The sequence below is a fragment of the Dasypus novemcinctus genome, chromosome 17, assembly GCF_030445035.2.
Source record: "Dasypus novemcinctus isolate mDasNov1 chromosome 17, mDasNov1.1.hap2, whole genome shotgun sequence".
Lineage (NCBI taxonomy): Eukaryota > Metazoa > Chordata > Mammalia > Cingulata > Dasypodidae > Dasypus > Dasypus novemcinctus.
The window spans coordinates 17,238,845-17,261,053 of record NC_080689.1 but is presented as its reverse complement, the minus strand read 5'-3'; the positions used below and the strand labels follow the sequence as shown (position 1 = coordinate 17,261,053).

The 22,209-nt window shown below is 35.9% G+C and overlaps 1 protein-coding gene across 4 annotated transcripts in view; it reads right to left on the bottom strand.

Moving 5' to 3' along the window:
* Positions 1-22,209, bottom strand: part of LCLAT1 (lysocardiolipin acyltransferase 1) — a 223,890-nt gene that overhangs the window by 84,198 nt on the left and 117,483 nt on the right. For all 4 annotated transcript variants that reach the window (XM_004451066.5, XM_004451068.5, XM_004451067.5 and 1 more), the window contains 2 exons: positions 5,296-5,442; positions 15-131 (listed from right to left, as the gene is read on the bottom strand). In XM_004451066.5, the coding sequence (XP_004451123.1) occupies positions 15-131; positions 5,296-5,442 (264 nt within the window). The remainder of the gene's footprint in view (positions 1-14; positions 132-5,295; positions 5,443-22,209) is intronic.

Below are 22,209 nucleotides of genomic sequence, written 5' to 3'. Positions count from 1 at the left end.
AGATGGATGTTTACCTTCTCTAAGACGGTCTACTACAAAAGTAAAGCCCGTAGTTCTTGGATGTAAGACATATTCATATTTCTGAAGTCCATTCTTTTCAGCAAAATCATTACTTCGAGCCTTGCTGTATTCTAAACAAAACAATAGACCATTAGAAGCCATAAAATAAAGGGAGATAAATGTGTTAAGGATATAAGTGCAGAATTTCTTTTATAAAAATGGTAGTTAATAGTTCCGTAATTACCAAATGCTGTATAGTGTATAAACATTTCAGTCACTGACAAATATCCTAAAGTAACCTACTTCTTCAAATTTTTAAGTTTATAAAAGGAAATAATCCATTTTTTTAAGTTTCCTGAAATTTATATTCAAATATTTTCAATTCTTTAGAAGATTTCAAAAAACATCTATAATGAAAATTGAAATAAGTAAAATATTAAAAATTAAGTTTCATAAAATTGTCCTTACATAATAAAAAACTGAAATACTAAACTATAAAATGCTAATAAAATAAAACTAAATACTAATAAAGCGTAAGGATCTAGGCATACAGAAGAAATAACTAGCAACATGACAAACACATCATCAGAGCAACAATTTTTTTTTACGCATTAATTTAGGTCTTCAATACAAAGTGAAATATCTGCCTTGCTCAGGCACACTGTATGCTAATACTACTAACCCAAACCACTCCACAACAGAATGGCACAAGATTAGCACATCATGTACAAACATCTGAACATGGTTTGGCTGAATATAGTTACAGAGTCAAGTATATGTTCCAATTGTTGGAAAAAACTTCTTTTTCCATTCCATGAGGTAACTTTACAAGTTTCGAAAAGAATCAAACCCATTATTCAGCAAATACATTTGGAAAAAGTAAAATGTTCAGAAATTATTTGGCTTTAACTGCTGGGGTAGATCATGAAATACCTTCAGATGACAGCAGATGTTAGAACCTAAATTCTGCAGCTGCATCCTGAAATTTATTAACTACTCCAAATCACAAGAAAAACACCTATATAAATGCAAATTTCCAAAGAGTAAATTTAAGGTAACTGCATCCTCAAAACCCTCAAAAAACACAGATGCATTAAACACCATTAAAATAATTAAACGAACACTCCTATAGAATGTGTGACAGTTTCAATTTGGTGAATCCAAAACACAATTATGCTTTTGAACTAATCCATTCCTGTGGGTGTGAGACCATTTGATTACTTTGGATTCGGTTAGGAGACCTTGATTAGATTATTTGATTAGATTTTGATGAGTCTATGTCAGTGAGGCGTGACACGGGTTGGGTCTCTACCCTCTTGCTGGGTGTGATATAAACGGATAGAAAGAGAGAGACATACACACACAGAGAAAGGCAGCTGCCATTTTTGACCCTGCCATATGAGAGAGGACTCCAGGATCACTAGCAACCAAAGATGAAATGTGAAGCCCCCGAGCGGCTGGGCCCAAGGAGCATCTCAAGGCTGAAGAGATGAGCCTATGCCTGATCATCCACAGCTGGGCTCTAGGAGATGGTGGTCCTCAGCAGATATCAGCTGCCATTTGGCTTTGTCACAATGCAGGACATCAGGATCATCAGGAGCTAACTTTGGTGAGAAAAGCATCTCTGATAGTGTCTTGATTTGGACATTTCATGACCTCGGAACTGTAAGATCTTATCCTAATAAATTTAGCATTATAAAAGCCAACACATTTCTGGTACCTTGCATTAGCAGCACTGTGGCAAACTAAGACAGAAGGTGTTAAATCATTTTATAATTGAAGAAACTGAGTCAAAAAGTAAAAACCCACAGATTCCCAGCAAGTCAAAAGTAAAGGCCCTAAACAAAATATGTAACAAGAAGCTAAACTCCTCATATTCTTTTGAGGAGAATATCCTGGGCAAGAAACTACAAAACATTATTTTATAGGCAGCTTCTGGGAATCCCAGGGACACCACAAAGATGAGGAGTAACTAATTACCCTTCAGTTCGCTCTAGAAGTCACTAGGGCTTCTAAACAGAGAAAACTGAACTCTTTTATAGAATATGAATGCAAATATAAATAATAACACTTCTAAAAAGAACAATCACAATGTGGAAAGACAGAAATAATCAGAGATATAGATTAATTTGAGATGTAGATTTTTCTACATCTGCCCTTCCCTCTACCTAGAAAGCCTTTCACACAGATATCTGCATGGCTTGTTGGCTTTGTTCATTTAGTCCCTACTTAAATAAAATGCCACTCTTACTGCCCTTCTCCTAGTGCTATCACCTTATCCAGCCTTGTTTTTCTTCACATCACAACTACCTGACATATTTTTATTCTCTTATTAGTTTATTATCTGCCTTTCCTCATAGAATATAAGTTTCATTAAAATAGGGACTTACTTTTATTCACTTTGTTTTATATATCAAGCACTAGCACTCATATTAATTAAATGAAGAACTTTCATGTACAGGGTGTTTAATTTATGTAATATTATAATTGTAAAAATCTGGAAACATATTTCCTTTCCAAATTGGCAGAACAACCTAAAATTATGGCATACCAATACAATATAAAACTATTTAACCATTAAAATATATTCTTGGAGACTAAAAATTATGTGAGAGAATGCTAACAATAATACATTCAGTTTAAAAAGTACAACATAACGCAATCCCAGTTTTCTAAATTTTAAAACTATATATGTGTGAAAAATGATCCAAAAGCAATGGACCAAAATTAGAATAGTGTTTATTTATGGGCAGTGGGATTATGCAACTGTGTGCTCCTTTCTACATTTTAAAATTTACCCCAAATTAACATATATTACTTCCATAAGCAAAAAAAAAGTTACAAACAATAATATATGATGGTAGAATATATATCTGTAAAGTTACATTAAAATACACTAATTTGAAAATGTGCAAGCAAGCTAGATTTAGAATTTAAGGTGGATTAAAAACATTCTCCTTGGGCTTAAAACTATGCATGTTCAAAAGTAACTGTGGTTACTAAAAACACCTTTGAATTAATAGACACTTTTTCAAAATTGAACCTATTTATTTTGCTAGCCTACTTAAAAAATCATGTTTCCCCAATTCAATAAAACAAACAAACCAAAACACCAACACTGTTTTTAAGCTTCAGAATCAGTCAGTTGTCACTGAGGGTAGTTCCACTGGGCCAAGTAGGCTCAATGACAAATGTAAATACCACTTTAACTTTAAAAAAATGCAACTACACTGCTTAATAGTGAGGACTCTGGACTCTAAAAATATGCAATTAGATGGTTAAGTTCATCACCTAAAAAAGAAACCTGAGGAAAAAAGCATACAATGAAAAAGCTTTTAAAATACCCTCAATAGGATCTGAAAGTCTAATATATGAGCATTTTAACATAAATGTTCCAGAATAGCATTGGCCTATGATTTTTTTTTCCATTAGCTTTTTTTTTTTCAGGAGGTACCAGGGATTGAACCCAGGACCTTGTACATGGGAAGCAGGCACTCAACCTCTGAGATACATTCACTCTCTAATGAGAGTTTGGTTTGCACGTTTGTTTTGCTTTAGGAGGTACCAGAGATTAAACCTGGGACCTCATACATGGGAAGCAGGCACTCAACCACTTGAGCTACATCCGCTCCCCCTGCTGGCTTTTAATTACTAAATAACTTCCAAAGTTGCCATTCTTTAATGGACATTTTGACATCCATAAATAAAGTAAATCATTCATTTCAGTAAGAAAGAAGTCACAATGACTTTCTACATATTCTAATCTAGCTGATATTCAATATCCAAATTTTAGTATTATATATTCTAAGTATTATTAAATTTAAATAGTACTGTTTGTATATTACAATTTCGTAATAATAGTTTATCTCTGGGAATCAATCAACTTACATTGGTATATTTTCTAGTTTAAACTATATGTAGTCAATATTGTCCTCAGTATAATACTCTTTGATCCAAATATTTTTACAATGTTAACCATAAAAACCAAACACATATTGTAAAAGAAGCATATAAAAATGGCCATGGTTCATTTACCTCAGCTCTGTCTACAATAGATGAATCAAAGATTTCTTCTTTGATATCAAAAGAAAACACCAAAAATTTCCCTTATTAACCTTTTATGGCTGAGTCACTCATTCACTCTCTTAAATCACTGTGTAATTTGTATTTTTTCTTCCTTAACTCTCTTTTGGAGTAATGGGTTCCATAAATTACTATACACTCAGTGTGAATTAATAGCTTCATTTACATGCTCTCCTCAGTCTAGAATGGAGGATTTTAAGGCAAGTTCACATTCCACCTCTCCATACCATCTCTGATCTTGTATTTCAGTTCTATCTTGCTTCCTTTATACAGCAGACCTCAATGTACTGGATCTTTCTTGAATTCCACTGTACCTTTCTTCAAGTAATCCAAGTATTAAAAGCTTTTAAATTTCACTCTATAAAGTCCAACGATACTACAGAAGTACTTCCTGTCCAAGGCCATCCCCTCATATTCAACAAGAGAAGCTCCACTTTTACCCATCTTAAACTCTACACTGCAGTAGAAGGCATCCTCTGCAAAAATGGTCTGTGGTTTAAAAATGTTTGAAAACTATTAACTTACTAAGAACAAAAGACTGCTCAGTATTTTGTTTTCAATCTTTTTAAGAATTCCTTGAAATCCACTGATATTCTTGGCCTTGATAGTTTGATTCTGGGAAGGTAGGAAAGTCCTGAAGATGTCCTCCTGGGTCTCTCCACAATGCACTGATGGCTGAATGTTCTTGAGAAAGGAACATTTACACAGCCTTCCCTGTCTAAATTAGGGATAATGCTGACAATACCAGGAGCAAGGTTACAAATTACCTTAAATCAACAGTAAGTGAAACTGGTTATAACTGGATCCTTTATAAGGAATGAGTTGAAGAAAAAGGGTCTAATGAACAATAAGTACCTTGGAAGAGAAGTGAATATACTGCAGGACAAAGGTCACCAAATACACAATTTAAAGACGAAATTTATATATAAGTAAATGGCTGATACTTTTAAAATATTCTGGGGCTTAAACTATGGAGTTCTAAGATGGCAAGTGTGAGTTAGAATGACCTCTTGGGGTTGCCCATTAGACTCAATGGCCTGGGCACCAGGGGTTCTGGGTTTTGGTGTGCTGCTGACCAACTAACTGACCTTAGGGTGAGCCATTCATCTTGGTGGTATTCAGTTACTTCACCTGAGGAACAAGAAGTTTAGACTAGATGACTAAGTTCCTTCATGTTTTAAAGTCCTGTGATCCAAACCCAGGCTACCTTACCTGTGAGATCAGTCCCTTCTGGGAATATGAGGAGTTGAAGTGGTTCACGGATACCACAAAAATAATCAATCATGTCTTCAAAATGGCTCTTGTCATCCTTCCATTTCCTATGAATGAAGATATAGGCAGCAGCCTGCATTGCCCAACCTAGGATCAATTTAACAAGTATTTAAATACAAGTTTATTACCAATATCACATATCGTTGAATGTAATACTTCAGTTTGATTTTGCTACACATTATTCACTATCATAATAAACACCTCATGTATATACACCTTAAATTCAGCACTGATCTGGGGTTAAATAAACGAAACATATATCATAGAGGGTTCTTAGAAGGTTTGACTTTTTTCTTAAAACATCGAGGAGAAAAAATTCCCTAATATCTTTTAGAAACTCATTTAAAATTTTAACAATCCTAACTAAAAAGACATTTTAACCACTCTACCTACAAGAGATGTAAGGATCTGTGTTGTTTTACTGTCATAAATTTACAAATCAATAAGGACTGTTTCAAAGCTACCTACATAAGCATTCTCTTTAATATTTCCCTTTCTGTGCTATTCAATCTTTAAATGTACCTGCTTTCAATGCTAGCCACTTCTTTAGATTTTATTTAAAAAGCAAAGGGAATGTGTGCGATGGCTGCTAAGCACATTGCAATCAGAGTATACATTGTGACCACATTCTCTTTCTCTGGGGCATACCAACTCCACTGCTGCAGAGGCAAACCTCGACAGCCATGCTTTCCATGACCACCCATCCCTCCCTGGCCACAAAGGACCACAGCCATAGTGGTAGGTGGCTGGCTACAGGTTGTTCAACAGCCTATGAAGCATGAAGAGCTTGGCCCATGCACAATAACTATCTAGACCAATCAAATGTTCTCTCCCAGAAGTTTTACCTGGGACATGGAGAAAACAAAGAAATTGATAGTACAAAAGCAAAAAGGAAAAAATATCTAATGGAGAACCAGGAATAGGTGAGACAAATGAAAGAGAACATACTTTAGTGAAGATCTAAGGACTCATGCTGCTGAGGCACCAAAAGTTGGTTTTGATCCAGAACAAAATTCAGTTTTAGTCTCCATACGTTTCAGCCAGTCTATGGATCCACTTCTTGGATATCCCCAAGCATCCATTTCCCTTACTGCCATGTATATCTTTACAATACACTCTCACTACTTCAGCTGAAGGATAAGGGATTCCTTATCAAAAGAACACAACCAAACCAACTGCTACCATACTCAGTAACTACAGTAGTACTCTGAGAATATAGAGAATCATTTGCTGATTTTTTTTATTATAGGACTTTATTTGGTTCTAATAACTCAAAACTACAATACTGTATTCCATTTTTAAAAACCCTCTTCAGTTTAGGTTTTGTTGATATCCAGTTCCTACTCACCCACTATGTCATCAATCATATCCACCAGTACAGGACATGATCCCACATTTCCCGTCCCACACCTCACCTCTTTCACCTGAGGACACCTAGACCCATGATGTAGCACATGTAGTCAGTATGTCTCTGGAGGGCATGTGCCTGAGTTAGAGTCAGCTCCACTACGTAAAAGCCATTCAGCCTTAAACCTTGCCCCTTCATTCTCCCAAATGTAAAACAAGCATAAAAATGCAATAGTATTTATCTCACAGGAGTTGTTATAAGAAGTAAAGAGATTATTATTATTATATGGAATTCAAATTTCAGGGTTCATAAATAAAGTGTATTGGAACTCAGCCACCCTCATTTCTTTATATATTGTATATGCCTGTTCCTGTGCATGAGTAACTGTAATGGCAGAGAGAAGTAGGTGTAGCTGAGACCACCTGGCAGCAAGGCCTAAAATATTTACTATCTAGCCCTTTACAAAAAAGGTCTGTTAAATCCTACTCCTGTGGTTTAGAAACTGTATATCCCATTTCGTCCTTTTAGGGGTCACTGTTAACTTTTTTACACTTCCTTTTCTGACAAACATATTTAAATTTAAATTATTCCATCAACAAAGAGTTAAATAATAAATAATCCTCACAAAACAAAGGCATGCTTCCCTCCTACCCCAATTCCAAGATATGTAGAAATCCCTCTAAATTCCCAATTGCTATTATAACTAACACATTCCTAAAGCTTCAGAGAAACCTTTTTAATTAATGAGGCTGACTCTTAAGTTTGCTGGTTTCTTTGCTTATCATTGTTCCGTGTATCTCAAATGCCTCTCTCCTTTTAATTCATCTCAAGAAACTTCTTTCCAAAAAATGTGGGTTTTTTACATATATTTGCTTTGTTCTCAATTTTGGAGGCTAATTTAGCCAAAACCAGATTTCCAAATACCAGATCATTTTTCACCCTCAAAATTTCAGTTAATTTTCCACAGTTTTCTATCATCTAATATAGTTATTTAGAAGTTTGATACCAATCTGATTTATGTTCCTTGTTCCTTTGTAGATAACCTAAATTTTTTTCCTCTGAAAGGTTTTATGGTTTTCTTTTTATCCTTGGTTTTATGGAATTTCAGTAGTATGAGTCTAAGGTTGGAATGTCTTTTATTAATTCTGCTCAGAAGTTAGTAAACTCTTCCCATATTTGAATATTTTTTTAACACTTGGAATATATTTTCCATTATTTAAAGATATATTTATTTTTATCTTCAGTCTTTTGTATTTTCTGTTTAGAACTTCTGATAGATAGATATTAAAACTCTGGAGTCCTCCTCACACTTTTCACCTCATCTCATTTGACATTGTGTTCAAGGAAAATCTCTACCTTGATTCATTCAACTCATGCATATGATCTTCAGCTGTGTCTGTTTATTAAATGAATTTAATTCAAAGTCATATTTTTAAATTTGAAGAGCCAGAATTAATTCTTTTTCATAGAAGCCACTTTTTATGGATAAATAGTAAAAAAACATAATAAATTATAACAATTATAAAGAGTAACACAACAAAAATAATATTTATTGAATATTTACTATTTACTCAAGACAACCTTACAAATTAGTTGAAAGTATTATCCCCATTTTATGGATAAGGAAACCAATGTTTATTGAGGCACAAAGCACTAGTAGGTAGGAAAAGTAGGTTTCAAACACAGATAACCTGGCTCTAAACTCGAAGTTTTTAACCACTATACTAAATAACCTCTCTGCGATCTAATATCCCAAAGGCTATTATTTCATCTAACTTAAATTCTCCTCAGAGAATTATCTATGCCTCAGAGGTTAGTCCTTCCATTTTTTTCAGTACTAGAGCCTTTTTAAAGCTGTGCCTTTTCCTCAATATTTGCTAAGGCTGCATTATCTTCATATTTGTAAAGGATGTTCTAGTCATTCCAAGTAAGAACATTTGTTGCTCTTTTGGAGAGAGAAGGGGCAGTATCTATGGGGTTTTGCCATCGTGCTTTTGGGTCTTTTTTTTCTTCCTTTAGCTTAAATATTTTTCTCTCTTTTTATCTTATAAAATCACAGGAACACCTTGAATTTTTTATTGTAATTTCATTGCCACGGATGGATATCCCATTCTGTTAAACACAATACCCAGATTTTTCTCTTTTTTTCATGGTTTTCCATTATAGGATATTTTATCTATAGCCTGGGTTTCTCAGATAAGCACTGGGAATCTGACAGGTTTGTAAATAGAATCTGTGGATACGAGCATGGTTCTGCCATAGTATCTTCTTTCAAAAGTCCCATTTACATTATCTGTATCACCTTCTCAAAATAGACAAAAAGGAACCCCTGAATATTCTCTATTGTCCAAACCTATTCCATCATGTTAGAACCTAAATTTTGTTCTACATTATTTTATCAAGTTTTAGAATTGACTAGGAATAAAAAAACTATTTACTTGAGTGTATTTTTAACATTCTGTATTCTTTATCAATACTGGTAAGCCATTTCACCACTGTATTTTCCTTTTTCATTTTCATGTAGATGGATACAGTTCAAGGAATCATAAAAATAAAAACATCTGCACTAGACAACCAGCAAGATGGCAGCAGAGTAAGGAGCTCCCAGAGTCAGCTCCTGCTGCAGGGCAGTTAGCAAACACCCAGAGCTCTCTGGAGCTAGCTGAAGCACCCATTTGGGGGCTCCAGGAGGCCAGAAGAGCATTCTGCAACGTCCTTGGGGGAGTGGAAGGAGGAGACTGCCCATCTGCAGAGAAGATTTGTAAGTAGAGGCTTCACGCCCCAGAGGCCGGTGCCCACCTCCACTGGAGGCACAAGCCACCTCAGGAGCTGTTTGTGGCTGGAATTGAAAGCTCCACTTACCCAAAATGGGGGAGGAAGAGACGGTTGGGCACCAACTTCAGCTACTGATAAGTAAATTCAGCGGGCTAAAGTATCATCCTGAGAACAGCTAGAGTTTGAACCTGTCCAGGTCAGAAAGAGGCCAGGAGCAGCCATCTTCACTCTGCACCTGGCAAGAGGGGAAGCGGGGCGGACTGAGGATCCCAGTGCTGGTGGGGACCGACTTCTTTCCATCCAGGTCAGATTGAGGTCAAGCCTAAGACCCAGTGCCACCTCCAGCAGGGAGGAAGCTGCAGGGACCTGCACCAGCCTCTTTGGGAAATTACTGGCCAAGCCGTGGAGGCTGGTGATTATCCTACTCTGGCTACACGAGCCACCCCAGGAACTATTCTGTCACTGGAATTGAAAGCTCCATTTCCCCAAAACAGGGGAGGAGGAGATGGTTGTCTGCTGATTTCAGCTATTGATTGTAGACTTGGCTGGCTAAGATATAACCGTGGCAACAGCTGGGGTAAGAACAAGCCCAAGTAGAAGAAGGCCGGAGGCCAGCGGCCACCATTTTGACTCCACCCTCAGGGGAGGGGAAGCCAGGACCGAAAACCACATTGATGCAGGAACCAGTTTCTTTCACCCAAATGGGCCTGCAGCCCTAGCCTAGGCTTCAGCCCTGCCTCTGGCAGGGAGGAGGCTGAGGGACCCTGCCTCCTGGATAGGGACCTATCCAGGTAACTGCGTACAGGTACCTTTGGCTGGCACAGACTGAAAATTGGAAATCTACCAGGGCAACTGCAGTCATCTTAGACCTGCAATGCATAGACTGCTGCCCACGCCTGCAGCTCCATCCCTGCCCCAGGCAGGGGAGAAAGGGGTGTAAAGCATCATCAGTCTCTCTGGGCAACTACAGTCTAGGCCTGCACAACTTGGATTATTCACACAGCTGTGACTCTGTCCCTACCCCTGACAAAGGAGAAAGTTGGGGGAAGCTTCTTTGGTCCCTGGTGCAATGAGGGCAGCTTAAGGTGCCACAGCTTACAGCACCAATTACATGCTTGGCTCCTACTGCACAAGCAGCAAGGGAGAAAGGGCAGGAAGCCCTAAACTAAAGAGAAAAACTGCACCCAGAATAAATACTCTAGTAAGCCAGATGCCAAGACACCAACAAAAAATTACAATCCACACCAAGAAACAGGAAGCTATGGCCCAGTTAAAGGAACAAGGTAAGCCTCCAGATGACATAAAGGAGTTGAGACAACTAATCACAGATGTTCAAACAAATCTCCTTAAAAAATTCAATGAGATGGCTAAAGAGATTAAGGATATTAAGAAGACACTGGATAAGCACAAAGAATTTGAAAGCATACACAGAAAAATAGCAGATCTTATGAGAATGAAAGGTACAATATATGAAATTTTAAAAAAACACTGGAATCATATAAAAGCAGATTTGAGGAGGTAGAAGAAAGGATTAGTAAGCTTGAAGAAATGGCCTCTGAAAGTGAACATACAAAAGAACAGATGAAGAATGGAAAAAATTGAGCAAGGTTGCAGGGAACTAAATGACAGCAAAATGTGTACAAACATACATGTCATGGGTGTCCCAGAAGAAGAGAAGGGAAAAGGGGCAGAAGGAATATCTGAAGAAATAATGGTAGAAAATTTTCCAACTCTACTGAAGGACATAGATATTCATATCCAAGAAGCACAATGTACTCCCACCAGAAAAAAATCTGAATAGACCAACTCTGAGACACATACTCATCAGAATGTCAAATGCCAAAGACAAAGAGAAAAGCAAGAGAAAAGCAAGGCATAACATATAAAAGATACCCAATACGATTAAGTGCCGATTTCTCACCAGAAACCATGGGGGTAAGAAGACAGCGGTCTGATATATTTAAGATACTACAAAAGAAAAACTCCAGCCAAGAATCTTATATCCAGCAAGACTGTCTTTCAAAAATGAGGGCGCAATTAGAATATTCACAGATAAAGAGAAACTGGAGAATTTCTAAGCAAGAGATCAAATTTTCAGGAAAAACTAAAGGGTGTGCTAATGCTTGAAAAGAAAAGGCAGGAGACAGAGGCCCGTAAGAGAGTCAAGAAATGAAAATTATATCAATAAAAGTAACTAAAAGTGTCAGAGCAATGAAAATAAAATATGACATATAAAACTCAAATAATCAGGAATAAACTCAACCAACAATGCAAAGCATTTGTATTCAGAAAACTGCAACGCAATGTTAAAATAAATCAAAAAAGTCCTAAATAACTGGAAGAACATTCCATGCTCATGGATTGTAAGACTAAATATCAATAAGATGTCAATTCTATTCAAATTGATAGACAGATTTAATGTAATCCCAATAAAAATTCCACCAGCATTGAAGAAAAAATTGAAAATGTCATCATCAAATTTATTTGGAAGGGTAAGGGGTCCTTAATTGCCAGAAACATCATAAAAGAGAAAAGCAAGGCCTCATCTCCAGACTTTAAATCATATTACCTAGCTATAGTGTTAAAAACAGCATGGTACTGGCATAAAGACAGACATAATAGACCAATGGAACCAAATTTATGGTTCAGAAATAGACTCTCACATTTATAGTCAAATGATTTTTGACTATCCTGTCAAACTCACACAGCTCGGGCAGAACAATCCATTCAACAAAAGGTGCTGAAAGAACTGGATATCCATAGCCAAAAGAAGGAAAGAGGACCCCTATCTTACACCCTATCCAAAAATTAACTCAAAATTGATCAAAAATCTAAAAATAAAAGAACCATAAAACTCATAGAGGAAATTATAGGAAAATATCTTCAAGACCTGGTGGTAGGTGGTGGATTCTTAAAGGAGATAAGAGGAGGACTGAGTGGACTACTGATGTTTAATGTATGTAGAAGTTTTAATTAGCTTTACTGCAAAAGTGTGGAAATGTCTAGAGCAGATGGTAACACACAGTAACAGCTAGTTTATAAATGGGGATGTGCCTGAAAATGGTAGTCTAGGTATGTAAATGCCAAATGACAGAATGCTAGAGAATAATCTAAGAACTGGATAGCACAGTAAACCAAGAGGTGGATGAGAACTGTGGTTGATAGTACAGATGCAAGTGTGTCCTTTGTGAGCTAGAGCAAATGTACATCACTACTGCAGGGTGTTGGGACTGTGGAGAAGCATGGGAAAAATGAAGCTGGAATGATCTATGGACTGTGGTTAGTAGCAATAATATAATATTCTTATATTATCTATTCAAAAGATGTACTGTATTGATACTGAGGCAGTATGGAAAATGTGAGCCAAATGTACACTATGGACATGGTAACAATCAGATGATATTATCTTACCTGTAGCAAATGTTCCACCACAGTGTGGTGTGTTGATGGAGGTGTGTTGTTTGGGAATTCTGCACATGAGCATGATTATTTTATAAGTTTACAAATTCTGTCATAAAAAATATATTTAAAAAATAATAATAGGGTGGGTTGGGGGAAAAGCACACCAAATGTAAGATAAGGACTATGATTAGTAGTAAGATTTTGACAATATTCTTGCATAATATGTAACAAACATCTCAAGACAATGCAAGGTGTTGGTGGAGGGTTGATGCGTGTGACCCCTGTATGATGTTATGCATGTTTGCTTTGTAAGTTCACAACTTTTACTATACACTTAATTGTTTATGTATGTTCATATATAAATGATATAAAGATAATAATGGTGGGGTTGGTTGGGGGAAAATACTTTGGTTAGTAATATTTTGACAATGCTCTTTAATCATTAGTTAAAAAGCTTTAATAGCGATGCAAGTTGTTGGTGGTAGGGTGAGTTACGAGAGTCCTGTATGGTGTTATATATGTTTGTTTTGTAAGTTCGCAACTATTATTATACACTTATTGTTTATGTATGTTTATGTATGAGTGATATACTTCAAAAAATTAATTTAAAAAAAGAAAAAAAAACACATCTGCACTACTGACCTAATTGTGCTCTAAAAACAGAATCTCAAAGATAACTTAAAATGTATTACTTGGGAAGCAAATGTCGCTCAACTGATAGAGCATCAGTCTACCATATGGAGGGTCCAGGGTTTGATCTCCAGGGCCTCCTGACCCGTGTGGTAAGCTGGCCCATGCACAGTGCTGCTAGGCGCAAGGAGTGCTATGCTATACAGGGGCAATCCCACATAGGGGAGCCCTACGCACAAGGAGTGTGCCCCGCAAGGAGAGCCACCCCATGTGAAAAAAGCACAGCCTGCCCAGGAGTGGCACTGCATACACAGAGAGCTGACGCAGCAAGATGATGCAACAAAAAAGAGACGCAGTTTCCCCGGTGCTGCCAGATAATGCAAGTGGATACAGAAGAACACACAGCAAATGGTCACAGAGAGCAGACAATGGGCGGGGGGGGGGGGGGAACGGAGGAAAGGGGAGAGAAATAAATCTTCAAAAAAATTAAAAATTTAAAATTAAAAAAAAAACCAAAATGTATTACTGTAATTCATGCATACATTCATTCTACATGGTATCTACTATGGCACTATGAACAAGACAGGAGAAGCAAAGAAGAATATGGAAGACAAACTGTCCTCTTCAACATTATTTTCAATCCTGATAAAAGGATGTGGATGCAACCAATACTACACATAGGCTTCTATAAAACGAGAAAGAATAAAAATATACACAGATGCAAATTATGCAAATACTGAATTTACTTAGTGTGCACTTGTTCCTAACAAAGTAAATTTAAAAATTAATTAACAAATAATTATAGTTCTCATAGTTTCCATTTCTGTTAGAGACAGTTAGGGAAAACCCTCTCTTCCCTGTACTAATGTTTTAAATTAGGCAATACTCTCCCCATCCTTCTCCTTAGATGGTTAACTTCCACCAAGGCTTAGGTGTTTTTAAAAAACACTGACAGCAGGAAGAAAATTAATTGTATGGCCTTTTTCTTGCAAAATCCTGTTAAAGCATTCCTGTGCCATTAGGTTTCAATGTGCCTGGACTGGAAATACAAGATAGAAATCAGAGTATAAAATATGAGCAAGCAATTAAACACTCCTCTAAAGCAAACAACTCTAAATATAATTTTAAAACCAGAAAATGGAGAAAAAAGATAAAAACCACTGTTTCTGAAAATTCCATCGATGCTGCAAACATAGGTTAAAGAATTAACATATCTAACTGTAGACAGTAGAAATTCTGGCTTGACACTGCAGACATGCATATTTATTGATGTCTTTTTGTTAGCAAGATAAGGCTTCTTGGTCAGGATTACAATTTTCGGGTGCATGTTAATGTGGGAACAAATCCTGTCTTCCTTACTGTGTGAGGATTTGCCATTTGATCAATTTTCTAGATGAGCTGTAATCTCATTGTAATCCCATTGTAAACTGATTCCTAAACTGTATTTATGAAACATACATCATAAAAACAAATAGCTACCATTTCCTGGGACAGGCTAGATATTAAAAGCAATTTGCAAAAATGTAAAACAATGACATTCTCATTAACTAGTTTTTATTTTGTAAATTATAGCTATTTTTCATAAGTTGTTATAAAAATTGTTAAAGAGTTTTACTGGGCTTAATTGATGTACAATGAAGGGCACATATATATGAAGTACAATTTGATGAGCTCAGTCAGCAGTAATTACTGCTGCAGTGTGGTAATGGTGATTAGCTATTACCTTCATTCCTTCTACATTCATATTTGGGATCCTTCTTTAAAGACTTGTCTCTTTCTGTCATTGACCTTATTCACTCATTTACTCATATCAGTATGGATTCATATTAATTTTATTCCTTGGGTTATTTTGTAGTTTTGCTCCAGCTTTGGGAGTTCTTTCAGGTTGGCTTTTGACATGTCCCAACTTATTTTAAGTACATCCTTACTTTCTGGAAATAAAAGGAGCTCCAAGCTCATCTTGAACTTTCCCTGCCTTAGCCCTAGAGTTAACCTTTTCTCCAAAGAAGTCCTGATTCCTTTTCTTGGAGAATGATATTTAGAAACAAATAATTGGGCATAAGGTATATACCACTTCTTCTGCACCATTCATGCAAATGGCAACATGACAAAAAAGGCAAACAATATCTTAGTATTATTATGAAAACAGTTTTGTCCTCACAGACTCCCTGATGAGGTCGTAGAGACACCCAAGAGAATGCTGACCACACACTGAGAAGTGCTGCTTTAGAGCAGCTCCTCCAAAGACTTCTACCAGGAAATAGTTACTTGGCCTCAGGAATTTCAAGTTTGTGTATTTGAGATTAATATCATATACTCACTTCATATTTACTTAGTGCCTATTATACAACAGATATTATTTACAACAGTGAGTATGAGACAAAAAAAAACCTGCCTTTATGATATTTCTATTCTTTAGGGGGAGTGACAGACAATAAAGGAACAAATTTTCAATACATGTCATGGAAAAAAATAAACAGGGTCAGAGTGTTCTGGAGGAATTAGGGTGTGCTTTCCTTTATTTATGAAAAGAAATTAGGAAAGTGTCAGCTTTTTGTAGACAAGAAATGTTGAAGACAACCCTATAGAAAAATAGAAATATATAGTAACTCCAGTCATTATTAAAACTAGATTAAAGGAATACAAATGAACCGTGTTGATTCAGTTAAGTGAAAACCAAAGAAGTCCACAAACACAAATCCATAAAACATTGTTTTATAGACCTTTCTTTAGTTCCCACTTGAAGAGAATTTAAGTCTTAGAAATCCATTCAAATAGGATATCTCTAATATCAAAATATAAATTTTTTTTTCTTAGCTGAAAAATCTAGGAAATTATCCTAAGTCTTTTCTAAAAGAAGCTTTAACACAATTTCTGACAACTGACAGTGCAAAATCATCAATTACAGTAATTCATATTTCAACTAAGTCATTGGCTGCTGCCTTTTTTTTTTAATTAATAAGTCACAAGGAATGTTAGATTAAAAAACATAAAAAATACAAAAAATATAAGAGGTCCCCATATAACCCACTCCCCATTCCCCACCACATCATTTTTGTAACTTGTACTTTTTTTTGAAGATATATACATCACAAAGAAAACTGTTACACTAAAAAAATATGAGCGGTTCCTGTATATCCCCCCACTCCCTGGCTGCTGCCTATTATTTGCACAGTTCTGTTTGGCACCACCCCCCTTGCGTACAGGGATCCATATTAGACCTCTGGTTCTTCCAGTGTCTCAAAGACCCATATTCTCTTTCCCTGGCGACCCAGCCTTTATTTTCCCTACTTTGTACTGGTACAGTATTTTTTTTTTATCATTGCAAACCTCTTTGTCCCGTGTGTTGAGTTCCTATTTAAATGTTTCATTCTTAGTTTATCCGTCCATCTGTTTGCCTATTTTCTTTTCCCACATGAATAACAAGTTCTTTACAAAATTGTCTTACACATTGTAGGCTCTTAAATATTTATAAACTTGATTGGATTTCCTGAAAGTGCAAACCACTAATGGGAAAAGATCTTGAGTTGGAGGGAAAAAAATTTCAGAACAGTTAAAACAAAAAAAGTACAAGGGAAATTAAGTAAAGCATGAGTATAAGAAGCAAACAAAACAGAGCATGTGTGCAAATGAGAGTTAAAGTTGGAAACTGAAATTGGAGTTTGCAGGAAGAAATGAGAGAAAGGGAAAAGAATGGATGGATGCATTTTAGTGGCCAGCTATATTCTGCTTCAGAGTATACTAGACTCAGCTTGTTAATAATTTGGTATGAATTTAGGGAGAATTTAAGATTGTTGTTCATAATTATTCATAAATAAATGTTTGCTTACCTGATGTTTGGAGTATACTTATTTAGTTCACTTACAAATAAATAAAGGAAAATAATAAATTATACCTGTAGTGGCAGGTTGGAAGACGGATCAGAGTTTGGAATTTGAGAGTACTTTTCTCAAAGTAAAAAAAAAAAAAACAACTGCCTTAGATAATAGACTAGAAACAAAACCATGAAAATTAAGATCTCATGTAGAGTTTTGGTAAAGTACTGTTTAGAATTTTCAAGGATACAAGAAATTAGAGTTCAAGAGAAAATGTTCTATAGTTAGATTTCAGTTGTCTACAGTGGTGGCTTACATACAGATTTTTACTTTTAGATAACTTTGTAACCACTTAGTAACAACTAATGAAATGAAACATTAAACTTAAGGGTGTCATAAACAGTCCATTTGCCTGATAATTTTGTACCAGGCAGGCAAACATGTGTGGGCCATTTGTGCATACCCAACTCATGGCTTCTTGGTTTCTCTGGATCATTAATCACACTTTAGTGGCAGAACAGTTTGAGGCTTTTAGAAAACATAAAAGGAGGAGTAAACATTAAAGAGAAAAATTTCCCTGAAGTGACCTCATGCTTTCAAATTAAATTGTTGCTATAATTCCAAAATTCTAAAACTGTAACATAATGGAATGGTGAAAACTAGAAAAATCATAAACTGTGATACTATCTGGATTACTGAAGTCAGCAGGAACAGCTTGGCCTCTGGTGAATGCTTTTCCCCATTTTCAGTTTGTAATGGCAAGCAAAGATGGTGAACATATGTTTAGAAGTTCCTATGGTGGTCAGAGTCAGCAGGACAGCTCATACTAAAGAGGAAGCTATTCCTAAGTCCAGCCTCGCAGAGTATGACCAGTCTGTGACAATAATAAAGAATTTTTTATTCAAGTCTACTTTACAGAAATGACTAGAATTTTACTTTAAATGCCTTGGGTGTTTTATAAGCATTTTTCTTTTTAAAGCTCATGAGTTAAAACAACTCAGTTAAAAATCTATTGTACATCTTTTCATTATAGTACAGATATAAGGACTACAATACATGTTGCTAATTAACATGAAACTGCTACAATACAGGGATAATATGTAGATTGGCCAAATTTTCAGTCTTATCTACTTTTCATTAATGAGTTTTAGAACTAGAACTATCATCTAGCCATGAATAACTTTTGACTCCATTCAGTTTGATGAACTATTTTTTCAATGCAGCAAATATGCTGCTCTCCTGCCATTCAACTCGAAAAGACACATATATTTCTAAATTGGAAAAAAAATTCTCCACAATCCTCACTAGCAATAGCACTCCACTTTTGCTGGTCTCTTTGATGCCACCACATTACCTTAGGTAAATGTGCCTCCTCACCCAAAGGAACAAGGGCTTGTGCTTTCTTGGAAAGCATCTTTACACCAAGTATATTTATTTTTATATTTTTTTTATTAAAGAAGTTGTGGATTTACAGAGCAATCATGCATAAAATACAGGATTCCCATATACCACCCTATTATTAACATCTTGCATTGGTATGGTAACAGTTGTTACAATTGATGAAAGCACACTTTTATAATTGCACTATTAACTATATCCATGGTTTAACTTAGGGTTCACTGTGTTGTGCAGTTCCACAGATTTTTTTTTTCATTTTTATTTTAGTAACAGCATATTTTAAGCTCTATTTGAGATCTTTTCTTCAAAGCAGAGTTCTAGTCAAGAATTCCTGCCAACCTAATAATTATATCATAGCTATTACTCCCAAAGCAAACTTTCTGGTGCTCTAGCCATCTTTAGTCAATTGCTTAGTTTATGGCTTCCTTCAGCATCTAAATCATAGCAAAGGTTCCACAGCAGTCTTCTTCCCTGTCTTGTTTCTTTTATTATTAAACATATGAAAGCCAGATGATGTTTTGTTAATTTTAGCAATGAACCTCTCTGATAGACACATTCCATATAGAGGGTGAAAACACCTGCTACTGGCTTTCTCAGTCTTCAGTCAGCTGGGGATGAATCAGTCTCACCAAAGGGACAAAAGGGAGAAACTATCAAGAGGCTCTGGGAAAGACTTTCCTCCTTGATCAAAGAAAAGTGGTTGATAAAAGGACTGTGACACACCCCTCTTGCTTCTGGACATGGTTGTGAGAGCAGAAAATTCTAGGAGCTATTACAACCATCTTGAGACCAAGAGGGTAAGGCATGACAGACCATGAAAGTCTGGCTTCGGGAGGACATCATGAGTCTCTGAATCAGCCTTGGGGCCAGGCTTCATCTGATCTGAGTAACATAAACTGGTTTTATTTAACTTTTAGATTGGTATTCTGTTATGTAGAGCCCAAAACATTTTTATATAACTTGCTTTCTTCTTCCATTTCACCAAGCTATAAGGAAAAGTATCCACTGATTCAGTTATTGAGTAACTTTTATTAAATGCTCATCATGAATCAAGGTTTTTATGAAAACCACGCAATGAATTATAAGAGAGTATATAAACATATTTCAATTCTGTTGCCTAGGATGCACACATGTACCATTGGCTTATTTTTGGATACACAAGATGGATCCGTTTCATCCTAGAGATTCTACTGCTAGCTGAAAAGTAAATTATTTTAATTGTTGACATTGTAGTTTCAGTTGTCAGACTCGTTTTGGCTGAGATGAGGTTTTTTTTAGAAGATTTATTTTATATTTATTTCTCTCTCCTTTGCCCCAGTTGTCTGCTGGGTCCACTCACTGTGCGTTCTTCTGTGTCCACCTGTATTCTTGTCAGCAGTACCAGGAATTTGTGTCTCTTTTTGTTGTATCTTTTGCTGTGTCAGCTCTCCGTGTGTGCGGCACCACTCCTGGGCACCCTGTACTTTTTTAGCAGGGGGCAGCTCTCCTTATGGGGTGCACTCCTTGCGCATGGGGCTCCCCTACATGGGGGACACCCCTGCACAGCACAGCACTCCTTGAGCATATCAGCACTGAGCGTGGGCCAGCTCACCACATGGGTCAGGAGGCCCTGGGTTTGAACCCTGGACCTCCCATGTGGTAGGCGGATGCTCTATCAGTTGAGCCAAATCCGCTTCCCCTGAGATCAGTCTTAATGCAAGTTATTATTATTATTTTTGTACCAGTTGGGAACAAAGTTTCAATTCAGCTGAATCATATATCAGCCAGTATACCAAGATTACACCCATTTCTAGTATTACATTACTAAATAAGTAAATTTTTAGGATTACATTTAGAATCTAAATTTTAGATGTAAGTAACTTCTTAAAGGAAGCTTTTATTTTGAATGTGTCAGGTGACATCTGAACAAAGTTCTGGTCTTAAGCTGTGTGGAAGCTGACACTTTCCTGGGCAGGGAGAAATAGCTCTGGGCTTTGGGATTATCTAATCAATGAGTTAAGCAGAAGTTAATACAATTGTTTAGGTAAACAGGACTTCTGGTACCCTCAGGTCTGCTGAAACATTAGGAAACCCTCTTTCCTAAATTAGTAATTGACTTCTCAAAATTACCTACAAGAATGTTTTTATAACTGGGTGTTTTAAGAGAAAGCAGTAAAAGAACATGGGGAAAATTTCAGGGTTTTCAGTATGTTTGGTATTTAGTGGAAAAGTACAAATAAAATAAATCTTACAATGACTACTTTGTGCTAACTTTGAAAGCAGTACTTTGCAATGAAATAAATGTACCTTATAATAATTTCTTTGTTAAGCTTAATTTCATTAGATATTTGAGTTAATCTTTCACTCGTAGGTAAAACACCTCTAAATTGTAATGGTATTTTTCAAGGGAAAGGCAACATTACAATACTGAAGAAAAACAATGAATTAGCTGATGTATTTATGATATATGCCTTCAATAGGGGAATTAGAAAAAGGTTATGTGGCCATTTTTTCTTGTTTATTTCTTATGGTAATAAATCCTATGGAAAATATTTTCCTTATGCTTGAAGTTAGATATTTATGAGTCTCATACCATTGTGTAATGAATAGCAGGCAAGAACATATTATGTAGCCAAGAATTTTAAATGTTCTTTCACAGTAAAAATAATGTCAAAACTGAATCTTAGATAATGTAGTTCATAGAAAAATTTGTGGGACACAACTAAAGCACTGCAGAAAAGGAAATGCCTGTATTGAAAAGAAGGTCTCAGAACAATGATATTAGCTTCCACTGTGAAAAACTAAAAACAGAAGAGGAAATTAAACCCAAAGGAAAAAGTGGTAAATAAATAAGAAGAAATCAGTAAAATTGAAAACAGGAAAAGAACAGAGAAAAAAAAAATCTACGAAATCAAAAGCTGCTTCTTTGAAAAAGAAGTTAAATTAATAATACTGTAGCCAATTGATCATGGAAAGTAAGAAAAGAAACGGGATATTACTACAAGTTCACTTGTGGTTGAAATATTACACATACAAAGATAAATACTGCAGCATTATTAGTAGTTGCAGAAGATCAGAAACAAATATGGACTGATAGTGATAAAAAATATAGTCTATCCCTACCATGGAATATGAGACAGCTATAGAAATACTAATATGAAATAATCTCCAGGATATATTCTTTAAAAAAAAAAAAATTAAGGTGAAGAACAACATGTGTATCATTATACCTATTTCTGTGTGCAATCTGGATCTGGATGAAATTCTCTGTAAGCAACTGGAAAAACAGCTCTGCAGAGGGAAACTGTATAACTAAAGGACAGGATGGGGCAGAGTTTACTTTTCACATAAAACCCTGTTGTTTTTTGGCACAAAGCGGCATGTACACAATGTTAGAGACCCCTTCACTTTTCTTTCTCCTGAACTTATGCTCATATTAAATGATGCACAATTTTTTCAGTGTGATTTAAGATGGACCAAGATATGGAAGTACAAACAATCCAAGAG